The following is a 16,006-nucleotide window of genomic DNA, read 5'->3' on the forward strand; positions in this document are numbered from 1 at the left end:
TTTAATAAATAGCCAGAATCTCAGATTGCTTCTGATTCAGTCTACTGTAAATTTGTTGACTGAAGTGTATTTTTTTGTTGTTGAAGTTTTTGTTGAAGTGTATAAGGAAAATCATTTCATTAATTTTAAATTTTGTCTCATAAAAATGTGGCATTTACATGTTGGATTGACAATTCCTTTTTTTTGCTCTCAAAAGTTGAAAATCTCTAATTCTTTTACTAGATAAGAATGCTATTTACTCACTGTCACTCTTGACATACATATGTATTTAGGAACTTAATCTCTTTTTCAAACAAATGTTATGTCATGATTCTTGAGGATAGTAATACTTAGTGATGGGTCTTCAGCTAACTGCAGAAGCAGCCTTATTTGCCTAAACCCTAGTTTAACCTAATCATTAACAATTAAATTGTGTTTTCTTCTTACAATTAAAGTGTATTCAAATTTATTGGTCCCTTGCTTCACAGATTTATCTCAGTATGTGGTGTATTCAAACAGAATTTTGTATTTTTAATTAGGGGATTAGATAAGTAATTCTGAAGAGCCAAAAAAAATTGTTAGACATCACATTGCTTAACTATCTAATATACCAGAAATGTGTGTACACTGTGCCGTGGGCACCATCTATCAGGCAAGCTTGTTTTTCAAGCAGTATTTTTAAAAGTGGACATGTGCAGAAACTGTGAGCACAATTAGCGCTGAGCAGATAAATCCAGCTCTAATCCTGTTTACGGTCTGCATCAGGCAGATGTGCCAGGATTGATTTGGACAAGCCCTAGGCTTACAGTAATATTTTTAAAAGTGCCATTCACTGTTCTATTTTTGTTAAACCTTTGCTAAATATTCTTAAGTGTTGTTGGTTTTGCTCTTCTGTTAGCCACTGTAACCTACTTTAAGCAGGCCCTGCTTGGCTCTCATGGTGACAGGGTAACCTGCCAGGAGAGGTTATCTTCATTCCCTGTAATTAAATTGACTTTTCCCCCCAAGAAAATACAACAATAGGAAGTGGGTGCTGAATTAAATAACTAGCATGATATCCAATGGACGTATACTTAAATCCCTAGCAAGAACAGACGGTCCCCAGTATCCTGGTAAGTAATGTGAGAGGACAGTTAATGTTCCGAAACAACTAGCTATACTCAATATGATACTAATGAGCCAATAGATTTCAAATAATAAGTCACATCTCAGCAACCAAAATTACAGATGTTTTACAAGGACTCGGTTCTAAAAACTTTCACAACATGTATCTATTGATGATTTCTATATTTTTACTTACACCAAATTATAAATTGATGAAGAAAGTTTTACTTCATATTTTTCACCAAGAAAAATTTCAACATCAAGGTACAATTAAAGTTGTGTTTAAAATACATGCCCCAAAGTCATTGATTTTTTTTAAAACTCCAGCTTTGATATGCTGTCTTACGTGTGAGGTTGAATGAAGAAACCTAGTTTTTGCATATGATTATGAAAACATTTCCTTGTGGCAGAAGTATACAATGGAGCTGGCTGGCATGGGAATCAGAGCAATTATCCTGTAGAAGAAAATTTGAGCAGATAGAAAAGGTTTAACACTGTTTTCACCACTTACCGATTCATAAATACCATAAATAAAAAGGCAGTATTTTGTGATTCATGTGGAAAATAAAATGAGTCATTCTTACAAAGGACTGTAGATAAATGGTCAATATTTTAGACCCAAAACAATAGTCTCCTTATGAAATGTGGCTTTCTTTCCTATTTGGTCACGTTTCTCATAAATATTTGTATATTCTGAAGGTGTTCAGAGTAAATATTTTGGAATAGGGGTTGAAGAGGAATGATGACCTTTTTAGATTTTCAGCTAATCCTATCAGATGATCTCCAGAGCCTGCAACCTTCACTGAAGTTAGCCCGAAGGCTTTCCACCGAGACTTGCAGCGTTAGCTCTTTCAAGTCTAGGAGGCTGCAGCCTTGTAGAGCCAGCTGGTTTGCTGCTTAGGTTGTAAGAGTTTCAAAACCAAAGATAGAGCAAAGCACCACCTTTTCTGATGACTGATTGACCAATAGTTAGATGCTTTCAAGGCTTAAAAACATTTAAAGCTCTAGATCACAGAATATTAAATTTATTCCTGAAGACCATACACATAATGAGAAAACAATTTTCCTTAATAGATCACATGTCTTCACATATGTTAGGATTCACCAAAATCAAGTGAATCCTGTGATTAGAGCCCTCCAGATGTAATCTAACACAAATGATGGCATTGCTGAAAGGAGCAGCAGATGAGATCTCTGTTTTCAGGAATTTCTGTGTAGAATATTGACACCTGAGAGATCTATATAGCTGCTGAGAAAATAGTGCTGAAGAAATGTTTGTGTAAAAACCATTCACAAATCAATGATCCTTATTTAAGTTTCAAATAAAAATTAATCATTTCTTCAAAATCTGAAGTTCTGCTCTGGTCTTTTTGCCAGTGGGACAGGGAGAAACTTTGAGATGAACACCTCAGATTTCAGTCTGTGAGCAAATGCAGAAGAGATGGGAAGCCTGAGCAGGGAAAGTGGGGAACACTGCAGGACTGTCATGGGAGTTTTCAGATTCTTCCTCAGTGCTCCTGGCTGCTATGCTCTGTGTTCCATTACCTTGCAGTCCACCTTGGTTTCTCATAAAATATCACTCAGTTAGCTAACATATTTATTGTCTGGCTATTTTTCTAAAGACTACAGGCAGAACTGTGATTTAACCTCCTGATTTAGATTTGGCTATGATTCACCTGCTTCACGTTTCAATATATTTGAAAACAGTATCTCACGTGTAGAATCTAGAAAGGTTGAACTGGCACAGACTGCAGCATGGTGGTTGCCAGGGTTTGGCGGAAGAACATGCAATGAAGAGATATTGATTGGGGAGTACAAGGTTTGTTAGGATAAAATAAGCTCCATACTTAATGGTGAAATAACAATACTAAGTATTTGGAAATTGCTAAGAGACTAGATCTTAGGAGTTCTCAGCACAAAAAGGCTTGTGTGATGATGCATATATTAATTAGCTTGATTAAATCTATTCACAGTGTGTGTGTGTGTGTGTATATATATATATATATATCAAAATACCATGTTTATACCATAAATGGGTTTTATTTGTCAATTATACTGTAGTAAAACTGGAAAAATAGTAAAGTTGTAATAAAAATGCATTCTAGACAAAAAGCTGAATTGGTTGGGGGTTGGGAAGGTACAACCAATAAATCTTCCAAGGAGAGGGACATACTAGTATTTTTTTATTATTTGATAGACAGAGTGACAGAGAAGGATCTTCCTTCCGTTAGTTCACCCCCAAAATGGCCACAACAGCCGGAGCTATGCTGATCTGAAGCCAGGAGCCAGGTACTTCCTCCTGGTTTCCCACATGGGTGCAGGGGCTCAAGCACTTGGGCCATCCTCCCGGGCCACAGCAGAGAGCTGGACTGGAAGAGGAGCAACCGGGCCTAGAACCTGGTGTCCACACATGGGATGCTGGCACCACAGGCGGAGGATTAACCCAGTAAGCTGTGGCGCTGGCCCAGTAATATTCTTTTAAATAATGATTCCTCATTATTACTTATGAATTGGATAACTTACTGACTTCTAGTAATCCAGTTATATCTATAAGAGCAATTTGGATGAATAAACCTTAAAGTTGAATGAAATAAGCCTGATGCAAGAAAAGTGCATACTTCATCACATTTATATGAAGTTCTAGAAAAGGCAGGAAAAAAAAACCCAAAACTATAGTGACAGTCAACAGAGGAGTCGTGACGGATTAACTGGAAAATGGCTTGAGCTTTCCAAAATAAAAATTCTATAACTATATTGGGATAGTGATTATAGAGGTATACACACCTAGCAAAATTCATGGCACTATGCCTTTAAAATCTGTATGTTCTATTGTAATTAGTTATACCTCAATTAAAAGATGAGAGGGTCAATGAGTGTGTTGCTTTGAGGTTCCTTATAACAGTGCAACATTGTTGAGCTGTTGTGATAAGGCCAGCCAAAGTGATTGCCTTGAAATCCTGAGTCTGATTTCTATCAGATTTTGACTACAGACACATTAAATTTTCTGTTTTGAGCTGCTTTTTCAGTAAAATGTTTCTAAGAGTTCTTCAGAAGACTGGTTTGAGAATTAAATGAGATGATGCATATAGATGCATATAACTGTTTAGTGAAGTCTCTGGCATATAGCAATGCCCAGTAAATATTAGCTACCTTTGCCTGTTAGGGAAAAGAACTATTCAAAACAAATCAAGAAAACTATTTGGATTCCAAATATTTTAATTGTAAAAAAGTTAGGAATTCATATTAACAAACCACCACAATCTCATTATGTAAGTTCTCATGTGCCTGTTCATGCTGCTTGTAAAATATACATACACTATATATACAAGAGTAATGAAATCTGTGCTCTTTGGACACCTTTCTTAGTTCTACATTTTAACTGCTGAATAGAATTCTGTTAGGTGAATGTGCTTCATTTTACAGAACCAGTTTTCTATTGCACACTTAGGTTGTTTCCAAGTTTTGCCCAAATAATGCTTAGATACATTCTTTTTTTTGCTTTAGTAAATATAAATTTCCAAAGTACAGTTTATGGATTACATTGGCTTCCCCCCCATAATTTCCCTCTCACTCGCACCCCTCCCATCTCCCGCTCCCTCTCCCATTCCATTCACATCAAGATTCATTTTCAATTATCTTTATATACAGAAGATCGATTCAGTAATAGTAAAGATTTCATCAGTTTGCACCCACACAGAAACACAAAGTGTAAAAATACTGTTTCAGTACTAGTTATAGCATTACTATTCTTTTAGCTAAATTGAGGGTTTTCTTTACTCTTTTGGGGTTAAATTTTGGGGAGGAAATTGCTGAATCAACAATAAGTATTTGAAAATATTTCTTGTCTACATTTTTTTTAAAGATTTACTTATTTGAAAGGCAGAGAAGGGGGAGAGAAATTGAGAGAGAATGAGAAAGAGATTAAGATTGACAGAGATTGAGAAAGATTGAGAGAGTGAGTGAGAGATTTAACCGCTGACCGGTTCAATTCCTAAATGTCTGCAAAGGCAGGGGTGGGGCCGGTTTGAAGTCAGAAGCCAGGAGCTTCATCCAGGTCTCCCAAAGGGCTGCAGGGGCCCAAGCACTTGGACCATCTTCTGCTTTTCCCAGGTGCATTATCAGGGGGCTGGATCAGAAGTGGAGCAGCTGGGACTTGAACTGGCACCGATATGGGATCCTGATACTGCAGGCAGAGGCTTAGCTGTCTATACCACAGTGCCAGCCCCTCTTGTTCACATTTTTAAAGATTGTAAAATGCAATGCTGATTTTTAAGGAAAAAAAGGCTGTGTAGGAGAAACTTCTCATATTCCTTATCTGAAGTCTGTTTTGATAGATAACCAATGTCAATCTTGCTGTATATTTTCCACTTGGATTTTCTTTTTCATCGCCCTAATAATAAAAGTAGGATCAAATCCCTCAGATTACTTTGTAACTTGCTTTAATTACTCATACCTCTTAGCATGAATGTCATTCCAGACCATCATACAGATTTCACTTGCTCATTTTTGAACTACAGAAGAGAATTATAATTTATTTAACCACTTCCCAATTGAAGAGCCTGACTATTGCTTCAAAAGTTTTTACTGTGATAAATATTTCTGCAATTAACATTTTGAAACCTTCTGATGCATAGTCTCAACTTGTTCTCCAGCAGTTAGTATCTTCACATTCCCAGTAGCAACGGGATGGCTTCCCTTTAGCTGCACCATCACTGAGCTTTATTTTTGATCTCATGCCAGTCTAAAAGGCAAAAAAAAAAAAAAAAAAATCTTGTTTTAATTTGCATTTCTTTGATTACTAATTAGATTGAACTTTTCATATGTTCATTGGTCTATTTGCATTCCTCCTTTTATGAAATGCCTGCCTAAGTCTTTTATGTACATTTCTATTAAAGTATCCTTCTCTTGATTAAACAGATCATATAACTGCAGTATGTTATATATATATATCTCTGTCCATTTGGCCTTTGCTTGTGATTTTTCTTGATGGGTCTTTAAGACTTTATAAGCATTAAATTTTTATGTTAAGTATCTCTGGGTTTGTCTACCTTCACTGTCATGCTTAGGGCCTTTCTAATTTGTTATATAAATTTCCTTCTAATATAGAAATATTAGTGTGCATTATGATAGGGCTCTATTTCTATTCAAAAGATGAACAAAGCATAAATCACCTTTTGCTGTCTCCCACTGAACATAGATTCTGCCATAATAAAATTAGTGAATTTTCAAGTGCATATAAATATTTTCCCAGTACAATCACTTCTCCCCCTAATCATGATAGCCTCACAAAATATATTTAATAGGCCATGAACTGCCCCTCATTACTTTAAAAATATTTTATTAATGTAATATACTTGTAATTCTAGGAAAATTTGCAAATCATTATCAGGGTCCTTATCCATTCCTTTGATCAAAGAAAACACCATTAAGTTATTAGTTGAAGTAAGATTATAAGTAGTTTTTGGGCCGGCGCCGCAGCTCACTAGGCTAATCCTCCACCTAGCGGCGCCGGCACACCGGGTTCTAGTCCCGGTTGGGGCGCTGGATTCTGTCCCGGTTGCCCCTCTTCCAGGCCAGCCCTCTGCTGTGGCCAGGGAGTGCAGTGGAGGATGGCCCAGGTGCTTGGACCCTGCACCCCATGGGAGACCAGGAAAAGCACCTGGCTCCTGGCTCCTGCCATTGGATCAGCGCGGTGCGCCGGCCGCAGCGCGCCGGCCGCGGCGGCCATTGGAGGGTGAACCAACGGCAAAGGAAGACCTTTCTCTCTGTCTCTCTCTCTCACTGTCCACTCTGCCTGTCAAAAAATAAATAAATAAATAAAAATAAAAAAAATAAGTAGTTTTTAGCTATGAGAATACTAGCATGGAAGATGAAATTAGGGAACTTGTTATAACTCTGATTGTTGATTTCTTTGCCTATCAGCTTCCCACCCCAAATAAATCCAGTATCATTGTGTTAAATTAAATCCTAGGTATATGGTACAGAAACAGATGGATAGACCAATGGAACAGAATAGAAACACCAGAAATCAGCCCAAACATCTATAGCCAAATTATATTTGATCAAGGATCTAAAACCAATTCCTGGAGCAAGGACAGTCTATTCAACAAATGGTTCTGGGAAAACTGGATTTCCAAGTGCAGAAGCATGAAGCAAGACCCCTACCTTAAACCATACACAAAAATCCACTCCACATGGATTAAAGATCTACGTCTATGACTTGACACCATCAAATTATTAGAGAACATTGGAGAAACCCTGCATGATATAGACGTAAGCAAAGACTTCTTGGAAAAGACCCCGGAGGCACAGGCAGTCAAAGCCAAAATTAACTATTGGGATTACATCAAATTGAAGTTTCTGTTCTGCAAAAGAAACAGTCAGGAAAGTGAAGAGGCAACTGACAGAATGGGAAAAAATATTTGCAAATTATGCAACTGATAAAGGATTAATAACTAATCTAGCAAGAATCTAGCAAGAAACTCCACAACAACAAAACAACCCACTTAAGAGATGGGCCAACCACCTCAATAGACATTTTCAAAAGAGGAAATCCAAATGGCCAACAGACACATGAAAAAATGTTCAGGATCACTAGCAACCAGGAAAATGCAAATCAAAACCACAATGAGGTTTCACCTCACCCCAGTTAGAATGGCTTACCTACAGAAATCAACTAACAACAGATGCTGGTGAGGATGTGGGGAAAAAGGGACACTAACCCACTGTTGGTGGGAATGCAAATTGGTCAAGCCACTATGGAAGTCAGTCTGGAGATTCCTCAGAAATCTATTTGTAACCCTACTATACAACCCAGCCATCCCACTCCTTGGAATTTACCCAAAGGAAATTAAATTGACCAATAAGAGTTGTCTGCACCTCAATGTTTATTGCAGCTCAATTCAAAATAGCTAAGACTTGGAATCAACCTAAATGCCCATCAACAATAGACTGGATAAAGAAATTACGGGATATGTACTCTATAGAATACTATACAGCAATTAAAAAAAACGGTCATTTGCAACAAAATGGAGGAATCTGGAAAATACCATGCTAAGTGAAATAAGCCAGTCCTAAAGGGACAAATAAAATATGTTCTCCCTGATTGGTGACAACTAATCTAGCACAAAAAAGGAAACCTATTGAAGTGAAATGGACACTATGAGAAACGGTGACTTGATAGGCCCTTGTTCTGACTGTTGATGAACAACTTAATACTTTATCCCTTTTAGTATTTTTGTTCTTGATACCATTGGTTGAACTCTTTAACATACAATTATTCTTGGGCATTTAAATTTAACTGAAAAGTGATCCTTCTTAACTATAAGAGTGGGAATAAGAGCGAGGAGATGTACAGTTAGGCACATGCTCACTCAGACTTGCCCCAAATGGTACAGTTAGAAACATGCCAGGGGATTCCAATTCAATCCCATCAAAGTGGCAGGTACCAAGGCCATCTCACTAGTCCAAGTGATCAGTTTCAGTTCATAATTGATCATAATGATTGGATTAAGTGTCAAAGGGATCACATAAACAAGACTAGTGTCTGCTAATACTAACTGATAAAGTTAAAAAGTGGAGAACAATCCAACATGGGAAGTGGGATATACAGCAGACTTAATAGCAGATGTCCTAAACAGCATTCTGGCCTCAGAATCAGCCCTTAAGGCATTCAGATCTGGCTAAAACACCCATCAGGGTTTCTCAGGCATGGAAAGCCAAGACACTGTGGCCAAAACAAAACAAAACAAAACAAACCACACACACAGAAAACCTAAATGAAAGATCTCTGGGAGTGAGATCCCAGTGGAAAGAACAGGCCATCAAAGAAGGAGGTACCTTTCTGTGACGGGAGGAGAGAACTTCCACTTTGACTGTGGCCTTGCCTAAATAAGATTGGAGTTGCCAAACTCAAGAGGCTTGCATAACCTTGGCAGCTCATGACAAGAGCCTCGGGTAATCATTGACACCATAAATAAGAGTGTCAATTGTTAAATCAACAACAGGAGTCACTGTGCACTTGCTCCCCATGTAGGATCTGTCCTTAATGTGTTGTACTATGTGAATTAACGGTAAAACTACTACTCAAACAGTACTTTATACTTTGTGTGTCTGGGTGTAAACTGTTGAAATCTTTACTTAGTAAATACTAAGTAGATCTTCTGTATATAAAGATAATTGAAAATGAATCTTGATGATGAATGGGAGAGGGAGTGGGAGATGGGATGGTTGCTGGTGGGAGGGAGGTTATTGGGGGAAAAAGCCGCTATAATACAAAATTTGTACTTTGGAAATTTTTATTTAATAAATAAAAATTTAAAAAATCCTAGGTATAATACATTCATGATATTTGAATATTTTTATCCTCATGTTTCCTGGTTAGGTATATGGATATTTGTAATTAGCTGATCAACTGGTTATTATAATAGGTCTAATGATTTTAAATTGATTCTTTTGGATTTTACAAATAATTATTATATCATTATAAATAACTTCAACTCTCCCCCATTCCCCTACTTCCACCACTTACTTTTATTTGATTTTCCTTATATATGGTGTTAGCTAGAATGTCTAGAATAATTGGGAGAGTAATGATTCTAATAGATATTCTTGCCCTATTGCTGGAAATTTTTTGGGTTTTCAACAAGTGTGAGATTGGTTGTTGGTTTAGCATCTTTAAATTTGCAGTGTACAAGATTTGAATTGTCTATTAAAATCACACACATAATAAATCAGTAAGATAGGAAGAATAAATTCTTATGTTCTGGACAGTAGAGTGATTATAGTTAACCACAATCTGTTGTATATTTCGATATAGGAGTTTGAATGTTTGAGATGATTCATACACTAATACTATGATAATTATTCATTTTACACATACATTGAAATATCACACTGTATCCCATATATATGTACAATTATATGGCAACTTTAAAAAAATTCAGAATATAGGGGAAACGTTATTGTACAGTTTTGGAATGCCAGCATCCTATATCAGAGCACTGCTTTGAGTCCAGGCTTTTTTTTTTTTTTTTCAATTTTTAAAATTTATATAAAGGTGAACAAATTTCATGTATTTTATACACATATTTAGGAGCATAGTTATACTTCCCAGTATGCCCTCCCTCCCGCCCACACTCCCACACTCCCTCCTTCTTCCTTACTCTTTTAATTTTTATAATGACTTACTTTCAGTTTATTCTATAATCATAAATTTAACCTTCCACTAAGTAAAAATCAAGAAAAAATAAAAACACTCTTCCTCTACAGTAGAGAGAAGAGCTAAAAACAATGACATCTTCACATCTCAATGTCAATTTCCCTTATATGCATTACATTTTTCTGCTCTGTGTTACCATAGTTCAGGGAAAACATAGTATTCATATTTTTGGGGTTGGCTTATTTCACTTAGTATAACTGTTTCCAGTTGCATCCATTTTGTTGTAAAAGACAATTTTTTTGTCTGAGTGGTATTCCATAGTGTGTGTGTGTATATATATATATATATATATATATATATATATATACCACATTTTCTTTAGCCACTAGTTGACGGATATCTGTGTTGATTCCATATCTTTGCTATTGTGAATCGAGCTGCAGTAAACGTGGGGGTACAGACAACATTTTAATATGATTTAATTTCCTTTGGGAAAACTGCAAGGAGTAGGATTGCTGGATCACACGGTAGATCCATTTTCAGATTTCTGAGGTATCTCCATACTGTGTGCTACACCACACATTAGCTACACCAGTTTACATTCCCACCAACAGTGGATGTAAGGTACCTCTTCCTCCACATTCTTGTTAGCATTTATTGTTTGTTGATTTCTGTAGGAGACCATTCTGACTGGGGTGAGGTGAAACCTCATTGTGGTTTTGATTTGCATTCCCTGATGGCTAGTGGTCCTGAGCATTTTTTCATGTGTCTGTTGGCCATTTGGATTTCCTTTTTTGAAACTGCCTGTTCAAATCTTTAATGCATTTCTTAACTGTATTGTTTATTTTATTGTCGAGTTTCTAGAGCTCTTTATGGATGCTGGGTATTAATTCTTCATCAGTTTCATAGTTTGTAAATAATTTCTCCCATTCTGTCGCCTTTTCACTTTGAGTGTTTCCTTTGCAGTACAGAAGCAGCATAGCTTGATGTGTTACCATTTGTCAGTTTTGGCCTGTTCTTTTGGGGGTCTTTTCCAAGAAGTCTCTGCCAGGTCCAATATCTTGCAGGGTTTCCCCCAATGTTCTCCTGTAGCAATTTGGTAGTATCAGGTCCTAGATCTACATACTTGATCTATTTTGAGTTAATTTTTGTATAAGGTATAAGGTAGGGGTCTTGTTTCATACTTCTGCATGTGGAGATCCAGTGTTCCCAGCATCATTTGTTGAAGAGATTGTCCTTTCTTGAGGGGTTGATTTTAACTCCTTTGTCAAAGATTAGTTGGTTTTAGGTGCATGGATTAATTTTTTGGGTTTCTGTTCTGTTCCATTGGCCTTCATGTCTTCTTTGTGCCAGTACCAGGCTGTTTGATTATAACTTCCCTATATAAAATTCTGGTATTTTGATGCCTTCAGCTTTGCTTTATTGTTTAAAATTGGTTTAGGTATTCAGGATCTCTTGTGTTTCCATGTATTATGCTACTGTGACTGGGAAAGCATCAGAAGGTGGTCCTAGTAATCGTTATTTCGGCACCTGTCACTCACATGGGAGGCCTGGAAGGAGTTCAGGCTCCTGGCTTTGGCCTGGCCCAACCCCAAACACTGTGGCTATTTGAGGAGTGAACCAGTGGATTGAGGAGCTTTATCTTTCTCTCCCTTTATCTGTCTCCCCCTCTCTGTGTAACTCTGCCTTTCAAATAAATAGAATAAATCTTGAAAAGATTGTCTCTAACTCAGGACTTAGAATGAAAATTTATTTCATCTCTTCTACCTTTTACTTTCTCTCAGTGGCTGATTAATTTTTCTTCTCTCCCCTTCTCTCTCAGCTCTTCCTTTCCCTCCCCCACCCCATCCTTTTTCTGCTTCCTTCCTTTCCTCATATTCTTATGTCTGATTTGACATTAAAAGAAACAATTTATGTGACATAAGGAGACAACAAATATTGCATGATTATCCTAGAAGTTATTTGTAATATATGTATAATAAAGAGCCATTTTCTAGTTGTTTGTAGGAGTCCTACAATTTAGTAAAAAATAGATGTGACCTAACAGAAATATAAAAAAGCTTGTATAGAGGTATTTCCTAAGAAATACAAAAGAAAACATAAATTAAAATATATTCAGTTTTACTAATTGTCCAATTTTTAGAATATTCTATGGCTAAAATCAAAACTATACATTCTCTGCAGTGAGCAAATGATGTAGCTAACCTCCACACATCCAGCTATATGAAGCAGGTCCCCAGCAGTATCTCTGTATGGAAGACTTTGTTGGCAGAAGTTGAGGCAATCACATGGTTCACTTTGTTACCCCTCTCTTGTGGATCACTGTCCTCTGCTACCTGATTTCCAATGTCTGAAACCTGCAGTTTCATGAATCTTGTGTGTTCTTGTCATGGTTTCAGGTAAAAGACAAAACTAGTCTTCATTATTCTATGTTGGCTAAAAGCAGAGATGTTGGAATTTTTTTTTTTTTTAATATTGTTTGAGGAGCAGAAAGTCCAAGACAGAGACAGACTGACAGATCTCTCATTTGCTAGTTCACTCCTCAAATGCCCACAATGGCTGGAGCTGGGCCAGGCTGAAGCCAGGAGTCATGAACTGAATAGGAATCCACATTGGTGACGGATAAAGCCACTTCAGCCATGACGTGATGCCTGGTGCTGTAGGCATCACTGATCAGGCATCAAACTGATGCCTAATACCTGCACTGGCAAGAAGCTGGTACTGGGAGCTGAAGCTGAAGCTCGGACACATGATGTGGATGTCCTAACCAATATCTTAACTATCAGGCCATATACCCCCATCTAACTAAACACTTGAAGAGCCAGTTGAAATGGGACAACAACCATTTTCTGACTTGTAGTTAAATAACTGATAAAATTTCATGTCATTATAAAAATAGTCTGATTATAGTAAGATTGGAGGGGATATTTCTAGATTAATAGAAGTAAAATTAATATAAGGAATGTTTTAAACTTCAGTTTCCAGTTTTTCATGTTTCTGTATTGAGGATGTACATTTCCATCAGAATTGTCTTTTACAAACTGTTCTAAAATCAATTCTGTCAAGGAATTCTGGTTTTTTTTTTTTCCCATTACTTTACATTGTCCATATTAAGACCAAAGAACCCCTTGCTTGATAAGTTTTACTACTGAAATTTTCCTTTGTTTATATTCCTGGAATTCTTTAAACTTTGTGTATCGTCAGATTATGAATGTCCTGGGCATGGTGTGCTAGACTTTCATCTACTTATTCTGCATTTTTCCCCTCATTTTTGGAAAAATAGACCCTATTCTCTTTCCATCTCATCCCACCCAGGAACTGACTTAAAGGGAAATTCATGAAATTACAAATAATAAAGATTTTTCTGGGTTTTAACTCTTTCTCATACATTTAAGATATGGTTACAGTGGTTTTGATTGAACATTTTAATTTTTTCAGGTGATTCCAAGTTCACATTGCAATGTAAGGAAGAATTTATTGAACTCCAAGATGTGTTCTCTGTGAAGCTGAAACGGCGTTTCTCTGTCAGACAACAGAAAAGTGGTACTTTATTAGGTATTACACTTTTCATCTGCTTGAAAAAGGAACAAAATAAATTAAAGAATTCTACACTTGATCTTATTAATTTAAGTGAAGATTATTGTGATACGTGGTTTAGACAATTCAAGAAAATTTTGGCAGGTAAGTAGTCTTTATAGGAATTTTTCATGAGCCTTGTTTGTGATGTTAGTAATCTAAACAGGTCATATTTATGATTACAAGCAATTCTTGGTAATGTTGAAGTAGATTGCTTCTATTCCTAGTTCACTGAGTTTTTTTATCATGAGACAATCTTGAACTTTGCCATATGCTTTTTCTATATCAATTAAGATGATTCCATTTTTTTTTCATTCTGTTAGTATAGCATACTACTTAATGGTTTGTTTTTTATGTTTGTACATCCTTGCATTCTAGGGATAAGTCCCACTTCATCATGATATATAATTATTTGAATATGTTATTGAACTTGGTTTGCTGGTATTTTGTTTTTTTTGCATCAATATTCATAAAGTATGCTGATCTGTGTTTTTCTCTTGTGTTGTAGTGTTTTTGGTTTTGATATAAAAGTAAATTTTGGCTTCACAGAATGATTTAGGAAGGAGCTAACTCTTCAGTAATTTTCATGAAGGAGATTGGGTAATCTGAAATGGCATTGTTTTTTTAAATAATTTAGTTTACTTAGAGTCATAAATGGAGCTGTATTTTCTACTTGTGTCTCTCTTAGACTTCTTTAGAAATTACTTTTTTCCACCCACAGCTACATGTATGTACTAAGTGTTTTGAGAATAAGAATTTTGAAGATAATCTTTAATGCATTTTGATTTATGCCCTGCCAATTGAAAGTTCTTTCAGGCTATACTTTTCTAAGGTTAATGGAGAAATGAACATGTTTATTAGAATGTATTTCCTTTTTTTTTTTTTGACAGAGTGGACAGTGAGAGAGAGAGACAGAGAGAAAGGTCTTCTTTTGCCGGTGGTTCACCCTCCAATGGCCGCCGCGGCTGGCACGCTGCGGCCGGCGCACCGCGCTGATCTGATGGCAGGAGCCAGGTGCTTCTCCTGGTCTCCCATGGGGTGCAGGGTCCAAGTACTTGGGCCATCCTCCACTGCACTCCCTGGCCACAGCAGAGATTTCCTTATGAATTTAGTAAATCTAGAATTTATTTCCAAATGGTGTTTCATATTTTACATTATAAATAAAATAATAAATGCAATCACACTGCGATTTGGATTTCTAGTCTTTACCTAGTCAACATGTATTTTGATTTTTAGAGTTGATTTTTCCCCTCCCCCATTGGTTTATAGATGTTGCTTTCCTTTTTGCCCATTTATTCTTAATGACCAGATTGATTGGAATGGCAACTGGTATAGCTGATGATGCAGTTTGGGTTTAGATGGCAGGATAGAGATAGTTGCCACACGTAGAGTAGGCACACTTAGAAACTTTCCAGTCAAGTATCATGGATCAAGAAGACCATGAGGCCCCACATTGTTCAAGGATAGCTTGCCAATAAGGTTATGCTCATGGAAGATGAACTAAAGTGACATTGCATTAAAATTGTTCTTGAATACCCCAATTCTTCCCTGTTAGCTCCTTTAAGACCTCCAATGAAACCTGATTCTTCAGGAACTGCTAGAAGCCATATTTTAGTTTATCTGTGTGACAGCATAGAGAATAGGTATAATTAACTAAAAGTATTCCACATTATAATTCTGGGTCTTTGACCATGTTATTTCACATTCATGTCGAAGGGGATCAAAAAAGTAAACATTAAAAGTTAATAACTTCAATTGAGTTAAATTTATGACCATGACCAAGTACCCCTAAGACTTCATGGTCTATAAAATAAGAGAATGAAAGCTTGTTCTTGCACTGAAGGTTGAAGACATGTTCTCCCCTGGGGCTCATGAAATCAACTTCATAACTATATCTTACCCATAAGACTCTGCAAGTAAGAGAACATAACAACAAAGCCAGATTCAGTAAAAGCAATTTTATAGTAGTATAGATCCTTGTCCAAAATAAAATGATGGCAACAACAAAACACTGTCCAAGTATTTAGTCTGTTTAATGCATGATGTTTTGGTTTCAGATTAAAAATCAAGACAGATTAGAGATGATGAACACATCTTAGAATGTTTTTTGTACCTTTGATTTAAAACTTCTTAATCGATTATATTTGAAAGGCAGACATGCACACACACACACACACACACACTCGG

The 16,006-nt window shown here is 36.5% G+C and overlaps 1 protein-coding gene across 5 annotated transcripts in view; it reads left to right on the top strand.

The window, feature by feature from the left end:
- Positions 1-16,006, top strand: part of CERKL (CERK like autophagy regulator) — a 169,497-nt gene that overhangs the window by 58,726 nt on the left and 94,765 nt on the right. For 4 of the 5 annotated variants that reach the window (XM_089329053.1, XM_089329051.1, XM_070070504.2 and 1 more), the window contains exon 2: positions 13,682-13,924. In XM_089329053.1, the coding sequence (XP_089185179.1) occupies positions 13,682-13,924 (243 nt within the window). The remainder of the gene's footprint in view (positions 1-13,681; positions 13,925-16,006) is intronic. The other variant, XM_070070503.2, reaches the window with a different exon arrangement.

Source organism: Oryctolagus cuniculus, chromosome 3 (genome assembly GCF_051225735.1).
Source record: "Oryctolagus cuniculus isolate XC-2025 breed Fujian yellow rabbit chromosome 3, ASM5122573v1, whole genome shotgun sequence".
NCBI classification, from domain to species: Eukaryota; Metazoa; Chordata; class Mammalia; order Lagomorpha; family Leporidae; genus Oryctolagus; species Oryctolagus cuniculus.